The 23,174-nt window shown below is 31.8% G+C and overlaps 1 protein-coding gene across 3 annotated transcripts in view; it reads left to right on the top strand.

The window, feature by feature from the left end:
- Positions 1–22,662, top strand: part of LOC126850919 (protein couch potato-like) — a 74,610-nt gene extending 51,948 nt beyond the window's left edge. For 2 of the 3 annotated variants that reach the window (XM_050594400.1, XM_050594408.1), the window contains exons 5-9: positions 554–695; positions 9,786–9,919; positions 13,374–13,582; positions 17,991–18,195; positions 22,386–22,662. In XM_050594400.1, coding sequence (XP_050450357.1) covers positions 554–695; positions 9,786–9,919; positions 13,374–13,582; positions 17,991–18,195; positions 22,386–22,418 — 723 coding nt within the window. In that variant the 3' untranslated portion in view covers positions 22,419–22,662. The remainder of the gene's footprint in view (positions 1–553; positions 696–9,785; positions 9,920–13,373; positions 13,583–17,990; positions 18,196–22,385) is intronic. The other variant, XM_050594417.1, reaches the window with a different exon arrangement.
- Positions 22,663–23,174: the final 512 nt, after the last annotated feature.

The raw sequence follows: 23,174 nt of genomic DNA, 5'->3' as shown, positions 1-23,174 counted from the left end.
AATAGCGTCATTAAAGTGGAATAGCATAATCTATCAATACTTCTGTTAATTTTATTATGCATTAAATAATCGTAGAATGGTAGAAATTTGGGCAAAAATTATTATTATTCTTGTGGTATAAAGTTTTTTTTTTTGTAATATATATAATATAAATTTATAATACGTTAATTGTAATACATTAAGTGGCAAAGAATTTTGTTGTGACATAAATACGTTAATTTTTATTCGTATATATAACAAATCGCTTTTAAAAAATAATTTACAGAATGTATATTTCATTTTTTGATTAAAAGATTGTTTTTAAAATATCGTAGAAGGCAACAATAAAGTATTTTTAGAAAGAAACATGCAAAATCTGCCATAAGCATAATTTTATTTTATATAAAATATTAACCAGATATGGCTAGTGACGAAAAAGGGCCTTCACTCTCTCTTTGCTCTCTTCTTTTATTGTTTCTCTCTCTCTCTGTCTTAACTCTTTGCCTTACTACACTACTCACCATCCATCCACGTGTGTGCTCCCGATTTACTAATTTAGGGAATCTATTTGCAGCAGGGGGTTAGATTCGATCCTGATATGCCACAAACCATACGTTTGGAATTTGCAAAAAGTAACACAAAGGTTAGCAAACCCAAGCAACCAGCCGCTGCAGCAGCCACCACGCACCCCGCTCTGATGCACCCTTTAACGGGACGTAAGTATGCACCGCCACTCGTTCACTCGCTGGATACGTCTCACTTACTATTTCTCACCCACTGCACCGACTACAAAGTATCCCACTTCCTGTTGTCACTCGGTTCTTTTTTTCAAAAGAATTTTTTTTTTTTTACATAAGTACCCTCCCACGCCCCACTCCCCGATCCGCGACTACGGGATCTGAGATCTCGTCATCGAGAATTGTACGACAATCGATCGAAGTACGGAGGGCAAAGCTCTGCATTTAACATCGACTTTACAACATGTAAGATGTATATACAGAGTGTATACACGCCGCACGTAGTTAGACAATGGCTCTTATATAGCGCAAATTATCGCGCTCATTAACTGCAGCGACAATAATATCGGCGTTAACATCTGTGTTTATTGACGATCCTCGATTTCTGAAGTGAACATTTCATCGTGAATCCGTAATTTGTCTCAAATTAACATGCTGTTGATTTTTCAGATAATATTAAATTTTTTGTTCTCTTGTAATTGTAACTCACGTTAATTTATTTATTTGTCTATATATTTATCTTTATTTATAATTATTTAGATTTATTTATTTATATAATTATTTAGATTTGGAGTTGTTGAGTCAAAATTTTTGATTTTTATTTCGTAATTTATTCTAAAATTCTAAAATTGCTAAATTATAAAAATTATATATTTAATATTTTACTGTTTGTTGCATTTATATATTTATAATATACAGATTTAAAAAAAAATTATAATATATTATAAATTTATATTTAATATACATTTATTTTTAATAGCTTCAAGTATTTTATTTTTATTTCAATATTAAAAATCTCGGATGATTTGGTCAAATTTGATTTCTTTTCAAAATTATTTAATCCAATTAATAATAACTAGTAATAAGTAAATCAGTATTTAAATATGTAAGTACATTAATTGATTCTTTTGCAAAATCAGCATTTTACTAATGTTCAAAAAATATACGTGCACTTGCGTACTTCTATCGTTGTTGGGCATGCATTCTCTCGAGCTATCCTGGGTATATATCATGCGAATTGCACATTCATGTGTACATATCATTGACATTAAGAACTATACTCTTACTCATTCCCGCCCATATGCATTGCGCGGTGCAAATGGGTAGAAAATATATCAATTAAAATTATAATAATAATAGATGAGACACAATTCTATCCGTTAAATCTTTGCATTATGCATTTTAAGATATTGTTTTATGTATACAAATTATTTTACATGTCAATTCATTTGGCAAAAATCTATCAAATGATTAAAAATCATGGAAAAAGTATAACAATTGCGAACTTGTCTTTCTATTATTATTTATGCATAATACATTTATGCTGTATTATTCGAAGCGAGCTTGTGATTGAAATTTGTTTAATGGCAAATATAATAACAATATGCGGATTACGTGGTGTATGCAACTATACAATATTGAGGAAGGTGAGAAAACCACAATATGATTTAAACGAAGACAAAAGAAAGACGTGACCGCGACGGGTAAACTGGACGATATACATATATACCGTATTTTATCGATCGCGGAGAGAATAGCATGAAAAGAATAAAGTACGAATAAAGTTGAATAAATCTCGGAGATCTGCACATTTACGGGCTACGTGCGTGTGCGCGTTTTACGCGCGCAATAAATATGTATTTGTGTCACATTGCGGAAACAGACTTGTCGGATGGACGTAAAGCGCATCAGTTTTCGAAGAAAACTGCGACTTTGATAAATTTTGCTGTCGCACGCGCGCCGTCTGATTTCTGTATCGTATATAAAAGATCCTCTTTATTTCCATAATATCTGAATGCATCATTCGCCGAACATTTATTATCGAGAGTGATGCAACGAATGGTTATAATGGTCCATGTAATAAAATTCAAAAATAAGAGATTTTATAAATATTTATTACTTGTAATTGTTAAAAAGATTTTTAATAATATTTATCGTAGATTAAGATAATCTAAGTATATATATTCGTCTGTGTTTCAGATTTTAGGTAGTAAGGTTTTGCAGAATAACTATTTAATCGATAAAAAATTAGCGGTACCACCGGTACTATCAGCCTCGGTTGGAACTAGCTGCTAATGGCGTTCTTAATATCGCGCAAATAGACCGTATCTAGCATCGGGAAATTTCGCGGAATAATTTCGGTATAGATTGTAGCAATTTCGTACGATGACCCAATTTTGCCGCCCCACACGCCAGGCCACATCAATAAGACATAATCGAACTGCCAAACGTATCTTTGACAAGATTTACTTTCGCGGAGATATTAAAAAAATAAAAAATAATATTTTGGAAATTATTAATCAAAGTTCATTACGTTCCATAATTTTCAATCAGTCAAATGGCAGTTTGCTTTTTTGCAAAATTTTTTATAATATATTATTGATAGATAATTTTAATTAAGTAGTATTTAATTTAACAATTTAAAAGATATTTGTAAAATTTTGAGATATTTTAAGTAATTGTTTATTTAAATTTATATAGTGTTATTATTACCGAATAAATTAAATAAGTGACAGTTTCTTCATCGAATATGAATTCGCTTTTTCTTTAATAAAAACTCGGTAAAAAATATAATTTTTAAGAAATAAATTAAAAAATAAGAGAGTATCGATCTGCTGTCTATAGATACAATGCATGTGGTTGAAAGAGAGATATGAAAGTTATATATAAATGCTTTCGAGGTTGATAGATTTCGGAATTTGTTGTTGCCAACGCTTTCCGAAATTCCCGGAGTTATATTCGTCAGAAGTTTGCTCGTTTCCTTCTCTCTCTCTCTCTCTCTCTCTGTGTTTCGGAAAACAAGGCCTCGGCTTTGAATTTATCCGAAGTAATTCGTTGCTTTCAAATCGAATTTAAATGTAAGCAGTATCTTGGGATAAATTTACATAGTAGCGTGCCGAGTAATCTTAAACACGAAGAATGACCTACTTTGTGGGAATAATGCTATAAGTTAGTAGTAAAAATATAATATTGTCGCGTGTACATTAATCTTTGCGTATAATTATTTTGGCATGACATAAAAAATCTTCGATTTTTCTTAAAAGAAAAGGTACTGCAGTGAGAGTAATGGATTTTATTACTCTTTTTCCAACTGCTTTCTTTCTCAAAATGCGAATATTATTGTTTTGACCAACGGCGCAAGTTTGGCATAGATCTCCTAACAGTTTTCATTTCATTTACTTGCGCGGAATTTTCGCATCGATAATAAAATGTGACTCATACATTGATAATGTTTACACTTTGATCTTGCGAAAATGACGGAAGGAAAAGATGTACGGACTGTGTGCCAGTTTTTCATGATAATTTTCAACTGTTTGTATAATTATTTTCTTTGTTATCAAACATCAAACGTAGTTTTATAACAAATAACGTCACAAATACTTTACTTCTAAAATTATGCATGTATTATATTATATAATATATATTTCTTTTTTCTTTTTTTTAATTATAGTTTTAAATATATTTTAATTGTTATTATTTATTTTATCTTTATAAAAAAAAATTTTTTAATTTGTAATTTAATTACAAAAATATACATATATCAAAGCTTTTATAATAATAAATGACAACTATTCTCGACTCTTTTAAAGAAAATTGATTCCAGAAAAGCTAAAAAATCTATATTTTTGAACGGAGATCAAAGTGCTGTCTCGTTGCACATCACAAATTCTATGATGTTTGCTCAATAAAATATATGATCATCATATATACTGTCCGCCAGTAAAGTATGGAGGAGAAAAGTCCCAAGGAATAATCAGGTCAAATTATATCTACGCGATCTCCTGGCGTGTTGAATATAAGCTAATCTCACGGATGGCTACTGTATTAATTATTTTAATACGGGAAATTATTGTATATAAAGTATTTTCAAAATACATATAAATGATGATCTTATTAAATCTGGGAAAACTATATATTTGGGGGGGGGGGCGAAGAATTATTATTTTTTGCATAATTTTTTAATATAAAATATAAATGATCGTGTTTTATTAAGATTCAAGATTTCCGCGGTGAAAAGCTGCGCACGATGATTTTACGCTTCATTCATGGTCCATTTAACCGAGTTTTCCACCAGCCGTGTGTGCTCAGACATATATGCATTATCTACGCGCGGAGGAATGCAGCTTGCATTTTCTCACTGGAAGGCATGCTCGGTTAGCTTTTCGTACGGTGATTTCGCGCGACTCGTCCATGCGAGTGACCGTTATTTGTATTTAGCGTTATAACATGTGGTGCGTTATATTGATTTCGATGTGATGCCAGTAGGTATCATAATATGATTCGTGTGAAAGGCCACGTGTATCGTTCGATATAGTCGGGGTTGCGTGTGTCAAATGATGGCCGGAATCGATATAAAAACTGTGCTCGTCCTCTTTTAAAAACTGCTCTTTTGCATAAATTTTTTTCTCATCGTACACGTGTCTCCATTTCTTATTCACATATGAATATATGACATGTATGCTCGAAAATAATTACATCTAAACGTAAGTTTCTCTTTCGCGTGGTCAATAACAATAAACGGCGGCATGGCAATTACATTTGTTTGTGCTAGAAATTTACAATTGTACATATTTATTATATATTAGTGGCTTTTTTTAACTGTTACATCGATCAAGATATGAAAATTATGGTAAAGAAAAAAATGAATCGCGTTGTGATTTAAATTATTAAATTTATTTTTCCATTTATTTTTCAAGCTATTGATTTATATCGCGTTGTTGAAACAAAAAGATAATAACACAAATACTAGAATATTTTTTTTATCATGCTTTAACAAGCCGTTTACATATATCTCAATACAAGTTTGTTAGATTATTTGTTCGATATTGCTTTACTAATTTAAATAATGCAGTAAAATGTAGCAAAACATAATAAACCGCGTTATATAAGAACTGACAAACAATTAACGTCATTGAGCAATAATGGAGAAATATATATATAATATACAGCATCATGTAATTAGAAAAGAGTTAATAAAATATGAGAATAATATATTTATATATTATAATTAAATAATTATATTTTATCTTTTTTTATTTTTTTATTATTTTTAATATTTTTAATCATCATTACTAACACTCAAACAAATTTATTGTTATTGGTATTACATTATTTAGATTTTTTTCATACTTGTTATTTTTTTTGTTAAAAGTATCAATTATTAATGAAAAGATTAAAAAAAATACACGATAAAAAGAATAAAAATATTTAAAAGATTGTAATAATTAATTGTGGATAGAAAAATATGTAAGTGTGACTTGAATAAAAATTAAAAATTTAAAGACACGTTTTAAATGTAAGCAAGAAATATGCATTCTAAAGAAAAGTATTTAAAACATATAGCTAAGAGTTTAGAGCTCTAATTAGTCAGAAGTGTCGCCGAGAAAAGTCGCATTATGTCAATGCATCTTCATTATGTGACGATTCGAGGACACTCTATGAATGCGTGAGATGTGTTAAATAAAATGTTCCGCTCTACACTTTTATTAACGAATATACGAGAATTGAATCTCTTCGATGAGGAGAAGGCAACAAGATTATAGTTACTCATGTAATGAGAGTTGCCACGTGTATTTAATTATAAATGTGCTAATAAGTCCTTTCAAAAATTAATGCAGAGAATGAAATGTAACTTTTTATAATATGCTTGTAAAAAGTTTATTTGTCTCTTGATAGGAGTTGAATAAATTGAAAAACGCGTTATCTTCCAATTTATTGGATTCACTCGAACTTCGTGAAATAAAGGGGAAAAAAAAACAAAAAAAAAAAAAAAACTGATGGACGGTAACGTTGAAAGCTTTGGCCCTATCTAGACAGTGCGCGTTTACCTCAGCCTGTATGCTTCGCCATGCGAATCGGAGGTCAGCCTGGAATCAATAAAGTGCACAGTCCTGGCAGAGACTAAAACACACCACCGATGCACACACGTAAGGGCTTGTGCATCAGTTTCTATCGGTTAGAAATCGTATTTTGATAGAAATAAAGACGCCTTTTCTCATTTATAAAATAATAAATAAGCGAGAGAAAGAGAGAGAGAGAGAGGTTTAACCTTTTTCAGAAAATTAAATTGCTCTTTGGAATATCTAATTGGTCCGTGTAAATAAGAACAATGCGATTGTTGTAGATATAATTAATTTCCATATTTGAAATAGAGAGAAAGGAGTTTAACTCTTTTAACAATTTCGAATTTATAACAAAGAAATATAATGGGAAAGATTTTGATTAAATGAAACATATCAGAAGAAAAACAATGTGTGCTTTAATTAAGTAATTATTACAGTAAAATTGATATTTTTTCAATTTCTAGTTGTTTTTTAAGATTTTTCTCTAAACAAGCAGCGATTCCAATTCCAATTAATCGATTGTTCAATTAGTCGGATTTCATTCCATTGTAATTATATTACACACTTTATTATAATTTATTATAATTTATAGTTTAATTTATTAGATAATTATAATTTGCAAACGCACTATTATAATTTATAAATAAAAAAAAATATCAAGAAATTTTTAAACATAATTTCAAATATAACGTTGGCTTCGATCATGGAATTAAATTTTAGGGACGCTTACAAATCATTGAAAAACAATATTGCATCAGTAAATCTCAGTATAAATGCAAACGTATCAAAGTTTTCTTTACATCGTTATACTAATTTGTCTCATTCAGATTTAATCGAGAACAGAGATCAAAAACAGACATTCTGTAATCAATTGCGGTAGCATATGCGAACGAGTCACGCTAGATTTTTGCAATGTTCGATCATGGTACAAGGCTACATGAAAGAGCGTCTTGTTGCACGATCGCTACTACGATATTAATAATTTATACCATAATAATTATTGCGCGTTTTTGTGACAAGTCGCGCAGCGGGAAGGATGCAATTTTCCGTACGGTCGCATTGCTGTACATCGATTTTCCTGCTGTTGCTCGCAACTTCGAAAAATGCAATTACAAATGATGATGAAAAAAAGAAACGAGGCAAAAATATTATTCAAAGACATACTAACGCATTCCTGTATTTTAAATTTCTTTACGCGGAAAATCGTGCACTTAAATCATGCCAGTGAAGTTAAGCTAATAATAAGAACTGTTTGAAAATTTTAGGATTAAATATTTACTGAAACACTACGAGAATGACAAACGATGTGACGAATTTTTTTACGTTTTGTATTGCGTAACGAGATTGCCGCGAGGTCGCGAATGAAGGTTTGTCGACGAGTCGCTCAGAAGACGCTCGGTTTACCATTGTCACCGGTTCATAACGTCTAATCATAAGTCCTTCTCCAGCGATTTACCGGCTTCTGAGAAGACCATTTTTTTGTGTCGTGCCGTCGACGATTACGCTCGGTAGTGCATTATACCGTATCATTATACTGGCATTGTCGCAAATAATCTACGTCGCGTCGTGGTACTCGCTCGAGCGGCAATCTTCGCAAAACTTGTAAATTTTGCTTAAATAATAATTAAATCTGTTACTCTTATAAATAAATTGATTTATTACTTGCTTTTGCAAATGATGAATAAATAAGTCAAATTAGAGCGTTAAGAATAGAATAAGTTTAAATTATGGTAAAAAGTATATATCGTATTGTTAGTTAGAGAGCAAAGTATAAAACTTTGAAATCTTTTGCAATTCATATTCCGCACTAATTTATTCTTATTACAAAAAAAAAAAAAAAATGAATACGTTGAATAGAAAATATTTTACATAAAAACTAATGAATTAAAAAAATAATTTTATTTTTGCTCAATGTCAGTTTAATATATAAGATATTGTGATATTTTAAAAATTTTATTTAAATATGAGCTATATTATATAATGTACAGCAACTTATATGGACTTTTATAACCATTATTTCGATTGGGAATTGCATATCATATAAATCACAATAATCCTTAATACGTCTGAGCTTTCATTACGCGATCTTTTTAATCTCCTTTCGTTCAATTCTCGAAAATCCCCGAGTACAGCAATCAATGCTTCCGTCTTCGTGCATCTCTGTAGCTTCTAGCAAGAAAGCTCGTAAATTGGACATTATCGATCCTATAATCGCTAAGTTCGCAAAACGTTGATGGAATTTGTTCGCGTTCTTTCTTTAGCACGCGCAAACATTTGCCACGCGAATTACGTTGTGCTTCGTTTTTTTTTTTTATATGTCGGAGACATATTTAATCTCAATCGCAAATAGAGGAAAATAATATTGTATATTTCCGTTTTGCATTGTAATGAATGTACGTTGAAAATATTGCTACGATTACGATAATGCTGAAATAATCCGAGTGACGCATCAACGCAATCTTTTTGATTGAAAGATCAGTATTTCATTTGAATCTGACACGCGCGCGTTTCAGGCGATAGTTAAATCATTATTATAAATCCGTAGATAACACAAATCCGTAATAAGTTAATAATAAATATTATTTGTTTTATTTATTAGAGGAAAAACTAAATGATGAAATGGCTTTTATATAAAATGTCTAACAGTAAGTCTCAACTATTAACAATTTTCTGTAAAAAGGAATGTAATAACATTTGATATGTCACACATAGGAATAATTTTTAACAAAATTTTACATGAAAGCCGCCCACACATCTAAAAGAAATAAAATAAATGATTTTGTTGAGCAGGATATCTACTGAGAAAAATTTTCAATTTTAAATAAATTTCCAGTATATTTAGTAATGTTTCTAATAAAATTTTATCTTATTTCTCACTTTTATATTTAAATTCTAAAGTGACAATATAATTTTATTAATTTTGTTAAAAATTACATAAATAATGTAGTCGACAAATTATGTTCATTCAAATTTAAAAGTTTAATTATAATTTAATAATAAAATTATAATTTTTAAATTAATTGCGCTAATTTTTATTAATTTTAGACTACAAGAATATTAATGTATTGAATTGAAATACATTTGTAATATTTTCAATGTGTCGAAGAGTAAAAATCCGCGACGCAATGTTAGTATCAGTAGATATCCTGGCGAGTTATAGAATGCAATTCGCGACCACACGTTTAATTACTCAGGGGACTCTATCTAATCCTGTGCTCTATTGCAGACCTAGGGAGTCCGTTCTTCCCCGGTGGTCCTGAATTGTGGCATCATCCATTGGCGTATTCTACAGCCGGCGAATTACCGGGCACACTGCAACATGCGACGCTGGTGCATCCGGCGTTACATCCTCAGGTCCCCGTACGTTCCTATCTTTGACTATCTGCAGACAAAGCTCTGGAGCCGCCGACGAGCGCCCCGATGCACGTTAGTGATACATGATCGTTATACTCGATTACTCTTACACGGTAACGAGGAGACACACGAGGGCTTAAGGACCGAAAGGACTTTCGATCACGGCTGCCTTGAGTCCTCGACTCCTAGATTCTTTAGATTTTTCGATGTTGAATTCTTTAGTGCTTTGAGTGAATCTTGGGATTTCTGCACTTTTAGATTTTATAAAATAAATTTCTCAAGAGTGGATTCTTTAAATCTATAAATCTTTGGAGTATTGCACGCTTGAATGATCAGCTTAATATTTTGACAAATTTAAACTCGTGTTTTCCAATATTAGATCTTGCTAATAATTATTTTCAAATTATAAGATTATCAAAATAAAATAAAATTAAAATTGGAGAATTTTATTATTTGCATTCATGAAATGTTATTTGCCAAAAGCTATTTGTTATCTATGATCTGTAATTTGTATCTATAATTTGAAAGCTATGTTTGTTTATGGAAAATCGGTTGCAATTCGATCACAAAATCCGTCGTTAAAATTTGATGCATAGGTCATTCGATATTAATATTATATACCTAACATCAATGCAATAATCATAACAAGCAATATATCATACGGATTATTAGAAATAATATTTATTCCGCATATGCGCGTATCATCAGCGTACCATATTCAAATATTATGCTTTACATCACCATAAATCGATAGTGCAACTTGTCGTCGCACTGTGTGTTCTCGCGTGTTATACAGAAACGTGTGGTTTGCGTCACGCGAGCTTCAAATCGCGGAGTTTTCAAAATTATTGCGATGCTTTCGAAGTTTGTCGCGACATGGATTAATTATGATCGTCGCAAACCGATTAATATTATAAATCTATGGCTTACTTTTTTTCTAGCACGATATTCGGTCCGGTCGCGTCATGCCTATTTTGCGTTATTTTAGAGATGAACAGAACTTTGCGATTAACAGAATGTTTAAAATCATTGATGTGTAAATTTTAATAATATCGGATTTAAAAAAGTTATTTTATAATTATTAATGAAGATGAATAAAAACTAAGATCTGATCTTAAAACCGATCAGTTGCACGTTAGGTAATTAGTAGAATAACTTAAAGGCATAAAAAATTTAATGAATGAAACATATATATATATATATTTAGAGTATAAATAAGGGCATATAACTATTTAAAATTTTTATTTTACATTTCCATATATATTGTATGAGAGTTTGCACTACTTTTGGAATTTATCTTCCCTTTCACTCAAATTTAATAGGAATTATTTCAAAACATATCCAGAGAAAACTCTTCTTTTATTTATTAAATACTTTTATTTATTAAATAGAGATTTAAGATCATAATTTTGAAATGATTATAAAAGATTGAAACTCGAAAAATCGGAAAAGTTTTTGGACATGAGTGTACTTTCAACCCCCTTTAAGATATTAGTGGTACAAACGATGGTACCGATCCATCAAATCGCGATATTGATTTTTAATATGGCATGAGCTTGCGCCAGGTTTGTATAGGTACCTGTCACGCATTAGTGCCGAGCCGTAACTTAGTCGCGAATTATCTACCGATTTCTATAAGGATAAACAGCGCGGACATATAGTCACGAATGCGTGCGAGCCTGATATAAACTTTATCGATCGTACGTGTGCGTGATATCGTTCGTTATATATATATATATATATATATATATATATATATATATAACGGATTTATATTATTCTTTTATTTGTCAAAGCAAAGTAATGATAAAGTAATCGAGAATGCGAGAATGAAGAATTGCAAAATACATTTATATGAATGTATCTTAATACATTTAAAATTTTAAATCGTTACATTGCTATTGATTCACATACATACATACTTATTTTATTTGCCAGTTTTTTAAATATAAATAAGTAAATTATTATAGTAAAACTAATAATTAAATAATTATCTGATAGAGATATTTTGTTATTAAATTATGCCTGTCTTGAGTTTATTTGCTAAGAAATTATATTTGTGTTTAAATCTTTAAATACATAAATCACTTTTGCATTGTTAAATCGTAAGCGTTTTTAATATTATTCGAGTTTCTAATTTTTTTATCTTGTTTACAGAACAAATTGACTAGCAAAACTGTAGGTATTAATTTTCATGTAAAAAGAAATTATATGGCTAAAAGTAATTTTACAAACAAATTCAGGTATATGATATTATATCTTCGCGGAGAATATTAATTTATGAAAATTTGAAAAATTTGTGTTGAGAAAACGCCTGGAACGACGATTGGGCTTTTACGGTAAGCCAATTTTGTAACTTCCATGAAATCTTGAACACAAATCATCCCTATTACTAAAATCGAGAGGATTCTCGATATTCCTCTCGTATTTATCCGCGGCACGAGAGAAAATCCATTGCATTGAACGTTTGATAAATCGAAGGCTCTCGAGCTCGGACTGCCGTACTGTTATTTCTTTTTTCTCTGTAACGCATCTCGTCGTTCCTTTAACGGTAGTAGAAAAGGAATGAATCTCGAGATATCCACTCAAGAGATAACGAACCAAGAATCTGCCAGCAATAATGTCGGAACTTATTAAGTCGAATATTTAACTTGATTAAATACATTTTCGAACAAAGCTGAGAACATGATGAGATCTGTCCTCGCTTTGAGAAGTTAATAGCGGTACTCGATGTAAATGATTCGGAATCATTTCTTTCATGTCAATGATATTTGCTGCAAATATATTTTTGTATATATAGTTAAATAAGAAATCTGTTGTATTTTTTCACATTTTATTTCTAGAATCATTTTTATAATAGCTACATTAAATTTTACTTCCATTTTATTGCAGTAAACAATTACCAGTTGGAATAACTTTGCATCGACATAAGAAGTTTAAGAAAAAATTTAATTTATGCCTTGATTGATGATTGAAGCAAGAACGATCTTTTATAATGACAATGTAATAAAAAGCGCTATTGCATAGTATTGCGTTCGCATTAAGATAAATACATGCAAGCAAAACAAATTTATAAAAGACATATTTTAGTCTAAAAAAATGCCTGAAAGAGATCAAAATACTATTTAAATATCCTTTCATATGTCTCTTATTTTAATATTTTTGCAAATGGTACGTACTAACGATCTCTTTAGTTGGTAAAATGTGTTTGCATGAGAACGACCTTTAGACTTTAGCTTTGCTATTTGAAAAGATACAATTTTTTTTTTTTTTTGAGGGACAAATGTAGGGAAAGACCGGGGCGGATTGACGCAAACACGTTGCTTCGCGAGCAGACCAACTATTCACGCGATCAAGTGAAGCGAGAGAGAAAGAGAGAGTGAGTGAGAGAGAGAGAGAGAGAGAGAGAGAGAGAGAGAGAGAGTCGAGTGTATGACGGAAGTATTTATATATTTTCCAGGCGCCTATGTCCCTGCCGCATCCTACAACGCTGACGTCGATACACGCGTCGCTGCCTCATTTTCTACCGTCGCCGGCATTGGCGTCACCGGTCGGGTCGCCCTCGTCGCAGCCGAACATAGCTGTCAGCAATGCGCAGTGCTCCACCCTCTTCGTGGCGAACCTGGGCCAATTTGTGTCCGAGCATGAACTAAAGGACATATTCAGCAGGTTAGACAAATCTTCTCTTCGTCCGTACCTTATTATTCCCTTAGTTATACGCGAGCAAAAACCGGATGCGGTTGTATGTTCGCTTATCGATTTAGTATATTTATACATCGTGCGGCCCACATATGATCGCCGAGAATCTAAGGACACTTTAGAACGCATCAAGATGCATTGCATCGTGGTTTGACAAAAGTATAAATGCATTGTGAAATAAATTTCCAAACATAATACGCAAGCCAGATAGGAGTATTTTTAAGTTTGGATAATAAAAAAAGTTTTCTTGCATTTAATGAAAAATTTGAATTAAATTGATATATATAGAAAGCGATGGACCTATATATAAATGCTCCTATGTGAAAATTATTCTTATCAAAATTTCTAGCGGAATCTCAATTTAAATACAGAGAGAGAATGCAATTTTAGGATATAAAATATTTAAAGACCGAATTATAATGAATAATAATAAACTTATATGTAAAAAATTAATTTAAAAAATTGCAATGCAAAAGGTCAGATGCAATCTTTTTATAACAATGACGACAATCATAATGAACTGCTTCAAAAAGTCGTGTTTTTGCATTTTGACGGTATATGCATGCTGAATGCAATACGGGTACCGATACACGTGAGTCTTATCAGCGTACCACGTGGTAGTGATACAATGTCGTTGGTTTAAAATATCTTTTCACAATTTTCAATGAATAAACAGCAAGAATATGACGGCTTATATATATTTTAAATTTCCTGATAATATATATATATACATACATATAACAAAAATTCTACAAATTATTAGATTCTTCATTTCTGAATCAAATCTTTGGATATTCTGGAATATTTAAATTTTTTGTTCAATTACATTTGAATGAAGATCTTGATGAAGATCTAAAAATTGTTTAATCCTTGGATTTTTATTTACACAGGTATTAGAGTCATGGAATTTTTAATATATCTAGTAATCGGATTTTTTAATACTTGTTTAATAAAAAAAAAATTTTTTTAATTAAAATTTTTTAATTAAAATCAAATCCTTCCAAATAAATTCCAGATAAATTAGAAATCGATATTTTATATCTAAAATAAAGACTTGTTATGTCATTAATGACTGCCACTGTTGCATCGTTATATAACTTTAACAAGAATATATGCGTTCACGGATTTTTACGTTAGACAAAAAACTGCTAAAAAAAAGTGAAAAACAAGAGTATGTCGATGATTTATAACATATGAAATTTTTATCATTCGAAAAAAATTTACAAAATATTAATGTATTATTTGATTTGCGTGTATCATAAGGGAGAACCTTCGGGTTACAAAGATCGTGAAACGCAAAATCACTAAATATAGTAAACCGTTAATTACGGACGGAGATACACTCGCAATTAGACTACTTGCCTAAGTGCAACTTATCCAACAAACGGTGGAGTTAAAATATGTTATCCTGCCGGGCACTACAGTTGTGCTCGCGTAATAAATTATTTTCACGTGCCCCGTCATGCGGAACCTTCCCACGATCCTGAGTATGCCTCCGGTATGATGTTGTGAATGATTGCGTCGAGAATTACGGACTCTTTTGATATGTCTAATGTTAAATGTTTGTGTTAAATCGATTACGTCGCAGATAATATCCGTTTTACTGTATGCGAATACGTTTCTACGTGGAGATAGGAAAAATTGAAGCTCGTTTGTTGACCTTTGATTAATACTGTAAACTTTAATCACGTGTTTGCAATCACAGGATTGTAATAAATTGCAAATGAGAAGGGAAAATTGTGTTAACTAATATTGCAAGCAATACTACGAAATTATATATGATATTGTTAAATTACTTGATATGATGAATATATTGAATATTGGGAATAGTTGCTTTGGTATTTCCGGTGTCGATTACTATGGTGTCATTAGTTGAATTTTAAGAAGAGTTTTGAATTAAAGATTGTAGAGAATTTTCGCGCTTTTTATATAATTTATGATTTTATGGAAAATAAATATCCAAAACTTTGAAGGCTCAATAATTAATGACGCTGATAAAATTAAAAAAAAGTTTTACACAATTTAAAAATATATTATCATATAGTAATAATATTATTATATCTTACCTGAGAAGAGTTCTACTAAGTTGCAAAGTATATTAAATATTGCACAGGTAATCGTCGAATATCTTTGTCGACAAATAAAAGTTTAATATTTCTTTGACAATTAAATCAAAATTTCATTTAATTTAAGATAATTTAATAATTTTTGAAAGGAATCTTTTCGTTTTATTAATGATATTAAATAACGCATTAGCTATTAAGTTTGGTTGGTATTTGTACGTTATTTTAATTCTACATCGCGAGATATAAGATTCATTATTTGTTAATAACAATTTAATCGTTGCTCATTAATAACAATTTCCTTGACACACTATATGAATAGTAATCAGAAGACACTCCACTCTTTCGAGTTTCGCCGCTGACGGAAGTCTGTACACGACTGTCTTGCAAGTTCTGTCGCCAATAGAGAAGCCCTTCCCCTCCCGTATAATTAGCCTACGAAATCTCATTATTCCGCAAACCTCGGAGTTCTGCAGTATGAATTCGTAAGTGGGTGCCTGAGTTAATTACACGCGTTTGCACGTACGGGAGGCGCGCTGCGCATTCTGCAATTTTCGGTAGCTCGTGGGAGTATTCGACGGAATTTCGTTGTTGGCAACGTGAGTATATATTGTGTTCGACGTGTGTAATTCGACCATTGTTCTTATACGGATAATTATTGTGCGCTAGTAGACTTGTATAAAAATACTTTTGCGGAGTTAACATTTCGTTCGACAATATATTTTTGAACATTGGAGTTGGAGTTAAGTACATTAAATAATTAATAATTAATTAAAAATAATGAAGTAATTATAACTATGTGACAATGCGATTTTATATTTTACAATTTATTAATTTTTATTTTAATATTTCTGGACTTTCTTTAATTTATTATTTTTAAATTTTCTCTATTATTTTCTTTTAAAGTTTTAATTTTTCTTTTGTAACAAATTTAACATATTTTTTAGCATGCTCATCTTAATTAATTGATATATAATTAGTACAATAATTATTGCAATAATTATTACAATAATTGATATTTAATCTCAAATCTACATATTTAATCTTAAATTTTGATTGATGTTTTTTTCTAATTTTTTCTAAAAAACCATTGAAATATTTATTAAAAAATATAATATCGTAAAAATGGAGGGGAGCGGAGAGGGTATTCAGGAGAGTTACATAAATCTATGAATTGGAATTATAGGTCTATATGTCTTTGTTTTTAAATTTGTGTACGCATCAGTTTCTGAATTTGCGCATTATTTATGTTTATTCTCGCTGTAGATCTGCGATCAGTTAAGTAAATGCATTGGGACAATATAACCATAGTAATCGACGCTAAATGACGAAGCATCAAGTATCTGCACCTAAATTTCATCGCTCTGCCTGGAGCGCGATGATGTTGAGATTGTGCAAGTCCGTCGTGAAAGCTTTGTAACTAACAGCACCGCCTCCAAACATCACCGACATCCGCTAATCATTTGCCACCGTCGTAGATCGTAGGCATATAGGACGCACCTGTACTAGTACCCGTACCAATATCATGCGACTAGTGTCGTTTACTAACTACTTGACGGTGTGCCGAACACAATTGCACGGAGGATAATATCTCGATGTCCCAAACAATCGGTCTAATCGCGGATTTGCAAGTGCAATTGTTAATTTAATCCGGAAGGATAATGGGAGTAACTCTTCTAATGCTTCAAAATAGAAAAGGGGAACATTTCTAATAATTTTATTATTATATGATGTAAAATAAATAATATAATAGATTAATAGATACGATAATACTAGAATATTGTATGTGCAGATTTGATTCTTTTTCATGTGATGATTCTTTATGATTTATATTCTTTAAATAATATTAAGAATTGATATTTCAAAAAATAAAATTTCAATATTTATGTGATATTTAATTACTTAAAATTATACAAAATAACACAGCTATATTTACGAAATATTTTTTGCAAGTTACATATTATAGAAATTATTTTATTATTTAATTTTTATATATAATACAATTATATAAAAATGTAACGTATTAAATTTTAATTTTAATATATTAAATAATTGTTCGCGCACGTATATGTTGAAGAAAATAATTCACGTTAACGTGTTAACGATTTGAATTTGATCCTGAATTTGTGTCGCATCTTCTCCGTGTAATCACCCTATGTCGGCACCGCCTAACACCACCGATATCATTGATAAGCATCATTGGCAAGCAATAACCAAGACCCCCGTTAAACCCTTACCCCTTCGCTCTCTTACCAGAGTACTGTCTTTACGACTAACTAGAGCACGTATTGTACGCTTCTCTTATTTGTGCACAGTTTTCCTGGTTTCTCCCGGCTTCGTATGCACACGAAGGGAGGGTCGCCAGTGGCCTTTGTCGAATACCAAGACGTTCGCTACGCGGCCCAGGCGATGGCCACTCTCCAAGGGTCCTTTCTCCTCTCCTCCGACCGGGGAGCGATACGAATCGAATATGCAAAGTCAAAAATGGCCGAGGTGGGCTTTACAAATCTCTGGATCGAAGTAGGTTCCACTTTATGCTACAATAGATTGCTGCGAAGGACGTCGGAGAGGGGCGGCTCTATTGGAGATGGACCGAGATTTCGCGTACTAGGTCCTCAGTGAAATTCACGGTGTTTATCTTTCCTGTGTCTATGTAGGTCGAAGATGGTTCCGAGAATGATCTTGGCATGCGCATGATATACTTTAGAAATGCGAAAGCATTTCTTGCGTATATTGCACATGTCGAGAGGTTTGATGAAGAGAGCGCTTGTTGCGGTCAAGCGTGGAGCTTGCGTACTCAAGGCCTTCGAACACCCAGAGTCCTCGCTTGCGCGCTTAAGCCCTTAACACGAGTGTTTACTGTGGTCTAGCACAAGACCCTTGCACATATGCGAGGTTCTGGGTGGTCGTTTAGTTTGTCCTATAATAGAGCCGCCTCTGCAAAGATGCGATCAACGATGAATACGTAGAGCTGTGCTATCGCCGACATTTCATATTTTCTCTTGGCATATTAATAATAGTCATTACTATCGTACTGAGCTTTTCAAAAAAGGTACTTTCTAATGTTCCCTTGACATATGAATAAAAAAACGGAATTTTTTCTTTTTGGAAAGAAAGGTCATACTGCACAATTTATGATCTTACTCAAATAATATATAAAATTATAATTTGTGATAATATAAAAGATATTATTACATTTTATAATAAACCTGTATACATAAACTTAGTTCAAAATTAAATTTGCTTTACAGTAGCTTTTACTGAAACCCCGAACACAGCTATGCGTTTGATGATTGAAAAACTGATATAATTTCGATGACATTAGAATTCGATACTATAGATACAGAAAAATGATAATCATATTTATGGAACTGTATAAAAAATTCAGGGCGAAAATATATTCTGTGTCTGTAGCATCAAAGATCGATGATCGATGTCATTGAAATCATATATCAATCTCGACTCTTGCTTTTATTACCAAAATGCGTTAGGCTCAGTGGAATCGATCCTGGATCATTATTCAATCTAATTTGCGCGGTTTCGGTTATCGAAAGCGTTCGCGTCTCAAAACAACAGAGACAGGCACTTTAAAAGCCAATTAAATTCGATCGAAAGACCAACTATGGCTGTCCTGCTGGAGGATTTGTATTTGAATGGCGAATGCACATTTACGCATCGGTGTCAATGGTCAATCGCCAATTATACGTTTGTTAATCGTTTTCTGATTGCGGGAAAACATGAGTTACGACTCTTTTTTCTCTTCTTTTTGCATTTATGTTTTTTTTTAATCGCTTGATTGACATATGCGTTTCTATGATCGGGATATTTGATTTTCATCAATTCTTCGAATTATTTTTACTTTTTTTTTTTACAAAATTTTATACTTTTATTTGTTGCACATATTCCAAACAAAGGTTGAAATCTCTGTAATTCCGAAGAGTTCAGATCTTACAATGTTACAGATAAAAAAAATGACCTCGATATATTATTTATCTCACAATGGAAACGCGATATTTGATAGTAAAGGGTAAAGTAGATTTTTCATATCTGTAATATTGAAGATTGGATTTATCTAAATTGCATTATTTTAATCTTAAATTTTTTCTTTTTCTCATTCCTTCTTTATTGATGTGCCTGTTTGTTGAGCTGCTCGTTTTCTTAATTTCCTTTATATGAAATCCTCCTTTTAATCCTTTATGTTGGTTTTCGCTGTTAAATCAGTTATTTTACGACTATATCATATAGATGCGCACTATGCACTTGTAGCAATGTATATTAATTGGCTGTAAAATAATGCTTGGGAAAAATTGGATATATAAAATATTAGAATTAATTGTATTGAAAGTAAATTTTTATTAATGATTAAGGGTTTTAATGATATTTTTAATTTTTTTTATATTTAATATTTTTTAAGCTTGTATACATCTTCAAAATTTAATTGAAGTATAACTGTATCAGTTTTTTTATATTGTAAGAAAAACATATTTTTCTCTTATTCCGTAAATGTTCGTAGAAAATTATTTTAAAATGTATAAAAATTCAAAAAGAATTGATACGGGTCAATTTTATTTTTTGGCTTAACTCCGATCGCAGTTTAAAATTAATTTTAAGAATTATAATAAGAAGTTAAGGTAAAAAAAAAATCAGATACAAACAATGATTCTGAGATTCCGCTTTTAATCAAGATCGTATTTTCGCTGATAAAGGAAAATTCGTCGGACATTTAAGGATCGATCTTACTTGTGTAATTTAAGGGCTGAACTAAGTTTAACTTGCAGGTTATCCAATCGTTAAAAGGATTGAACTAATTAATTAGCTAAGTAATTAAGCTGCGTTAAATGAAGTTGGCAGAGCTTGTTCATTTGACCGAAATATAGTAGTAATAATATTTCAGTGAAACACATGAGACAATCATGATATTCGTGTAATATTTGACATATAATATACAAGAAAATAATTTTGCATCATCTTCCAGTTAAAAAAAAAAAGATAATCGAAATGAAAAAATTTTAAGAATCTAGTATGCAATATTTTGTATCAGTTGATCCAGTTGTATTATTAAAGTAATAATTTGAAGAAAAAAATAAGTTTAACAGATTTAACGATTTTCTATTTTTATTTTATTATAGTTTTTTCTTTTAATTTTATAAAACAAAATTAATAATAATTACACGATAATTTTGATACAATTAATTTTTAAGAATTTAAATAGGAATACATTTTTGAAATTTAGAACTGAGAAATCTTAGTCGAAGAATTTAATAATTTATTTGAAATCGTCCACGAAAGTGGATTCGTGTCGCAACAAAAGTGTGTCACCTAAAATTGATCGACGACAAAAAAAGAGCGCTCCAGATCGCCCGACCTTACCCTTTGAACTCGATGGATCGATACTGTTCGCTTGCAGTTACAACCGTGTGTCACAACTTGTTTATTCATACGTGATGCCGAAAAGTTGCGATTGGCGGATCACGCTATAAATGAAGTTGCAGCCACGGATCGACGTGGCTTCTCTTTTTCAAATTAAACGATCGATACGGTCCGCTTGGGGATGGGCACGGCTGAACACGTCATCGTTAATTTACGTTTTATGAAGATGTCTGGCACCGCATCGTCCATCTGGTAAAGAACATTCGATGAATTAAAATATTTGCTCTTTTTCACAAGTGAACATCCAGTGTCTTTTTATAATATAAAGTCATATTAAAATATTCTCTTTTTCATTTAAATATATTATATTCTTTTAACTTAGTATTGAATATACATTGATATATATGATATATTATGATTTTTTTTATACATATGTAAGGACACTTTGACAATATTAGCATATCATGAGAAAATATTGTCACAAGGTTTATATTATCTTGTTTTCTTATTCATGTCGTCTCGAACCCGCTACGGTATGCAAATACATTTTATTCATAAAATCTCTGTTTGTTCCCGCGGGACTTTTTCCCCAAGACAGAACAAAATTCAATCTATCCATCTGCATCCCCACATCTCGCTTCCCCTATATTGTACTTTACTTCTCTTGGACGTGTGTGCGCCCCTTCGTCGACCGAGAGCTTTGAACAGACTGTGAAAGAGCGCTTTTCAGCATAGTCACGTCCTAATGAGGTACGCAAATTACTCAATGGCAAGACGTCGCTTCTTTAGCTTCACGCGGACGCTCTTTATTCGGTAACAAGACAAATGTAGGTTGTTCTTTCATCCTCGGTCAGATACTCGACCGAGTCTTTCTTCAAACTGTCACCATGTGTGACATATTGAGCATCAGAGGATTAAGAAATCCGTTATGAGTGACTGTCAGACTTTAGGACCTTGGGCCTTCGCGCCTTTAGACATTTGTATACTTCAACTCATGAATGTTCAAAACTTAATTTCTCTCGGAATTTTTAATTCTCAGGATCATTAAATTTTTATTGTATCTTTATTATATTTTTTCGCGTTTTACTTGCGTATGACAACTAATAATTAATTATAGCACGAAGATGATGCAATTTTTTTTTCTTATATGTATATATCATTAAGGATGTCTACTGTATAATAGTGAGAAAATTAACGCATTCCCAGAATAATTAATTTAGTCCAAAAGGATTTTTGTATTAATGACGAATACGTGCGTGATCTCGTTATAATTAGATGTCTTACGTGTTTTGAATGTGCCGTATCATGAATTGTCTTAATCGTTTGTATCAATTTTTCAGGGATCAAAGAGACAAGAAAACGGCCAACCTTAAGATTGATATCAACGGTATGTAAAGAGTTGGAGGATCAGCCGGTACGAGGAGATGGCCAGATGCGCTCTCGTCGGATAGGACATCAATCAGAAAATGAAACACGAGGAAGAACCACACAGGAAGATGTACACTATTTGAATAGTCGACATATCGGCGAGAGAATCGCGAGGAACGAAACGTCGCAAATGCGGGAGCACATAGACATATACACTTACGAACACACTCGAGGAAAAAAAAAGAGAAAGAGGAGAGACGCAGAAATTGTGAACGTGGGTAGAAGAGCAAAAGATTTTCGATCGCTCTTCCGTCGGAAGGGACACAGCAAATATATTGGTAGGCAAATTCTCTGTAAATTCTTCAACAATGCAGAACGGAGGCGTGTTGGTTCGCGCGACTCTAGCGGGGGGCCCAATATATAATCACGTAATATTCCTAGGTATATATATTTTTTAACAAACTTGACTTATCGATTCGCGTATCTACCTTTTCCTACTATTTATTTTCACCGTGTCTTTAATCGCGATCGAACGACGACGAAACGAGAGAAAAAGCTGGGATGATAGTAAGGAAAGGATCGAACAGAAAAAAATAGCAAAGCGAAGCGAGAAAGCGGATTTCGTTTCTTATATACACATGTAAAGAGAGAAGGCACTCTTCGACACTCACGCTTACCGCGATGTTTGTTTACACACATACACACATATACATTGAACGATCGCAGAAATTTTTTCAGATACACTAAGACGCCACTCCGGA

The sequence above is a fragment of the Cataglyphis hispanica genome, chromosome 1 (genome assembly GCF_021464435.1).
Source record: "Cataglyphis hispanica isolate Lineage 1 chromosome 1, ULB_Chis1_1.0, whole genome shotgun sequence".
Classification (NCBI taxonomy): Eukaryota; Metazoa; Arthropoda; class Insecta; order Hymenoptera; family Formicidae; genus Cataglyphis; species Cataglyphis hispanica.
This window is presented reverse-complemented; position numbering and strand designations above follow the sequence as displayed.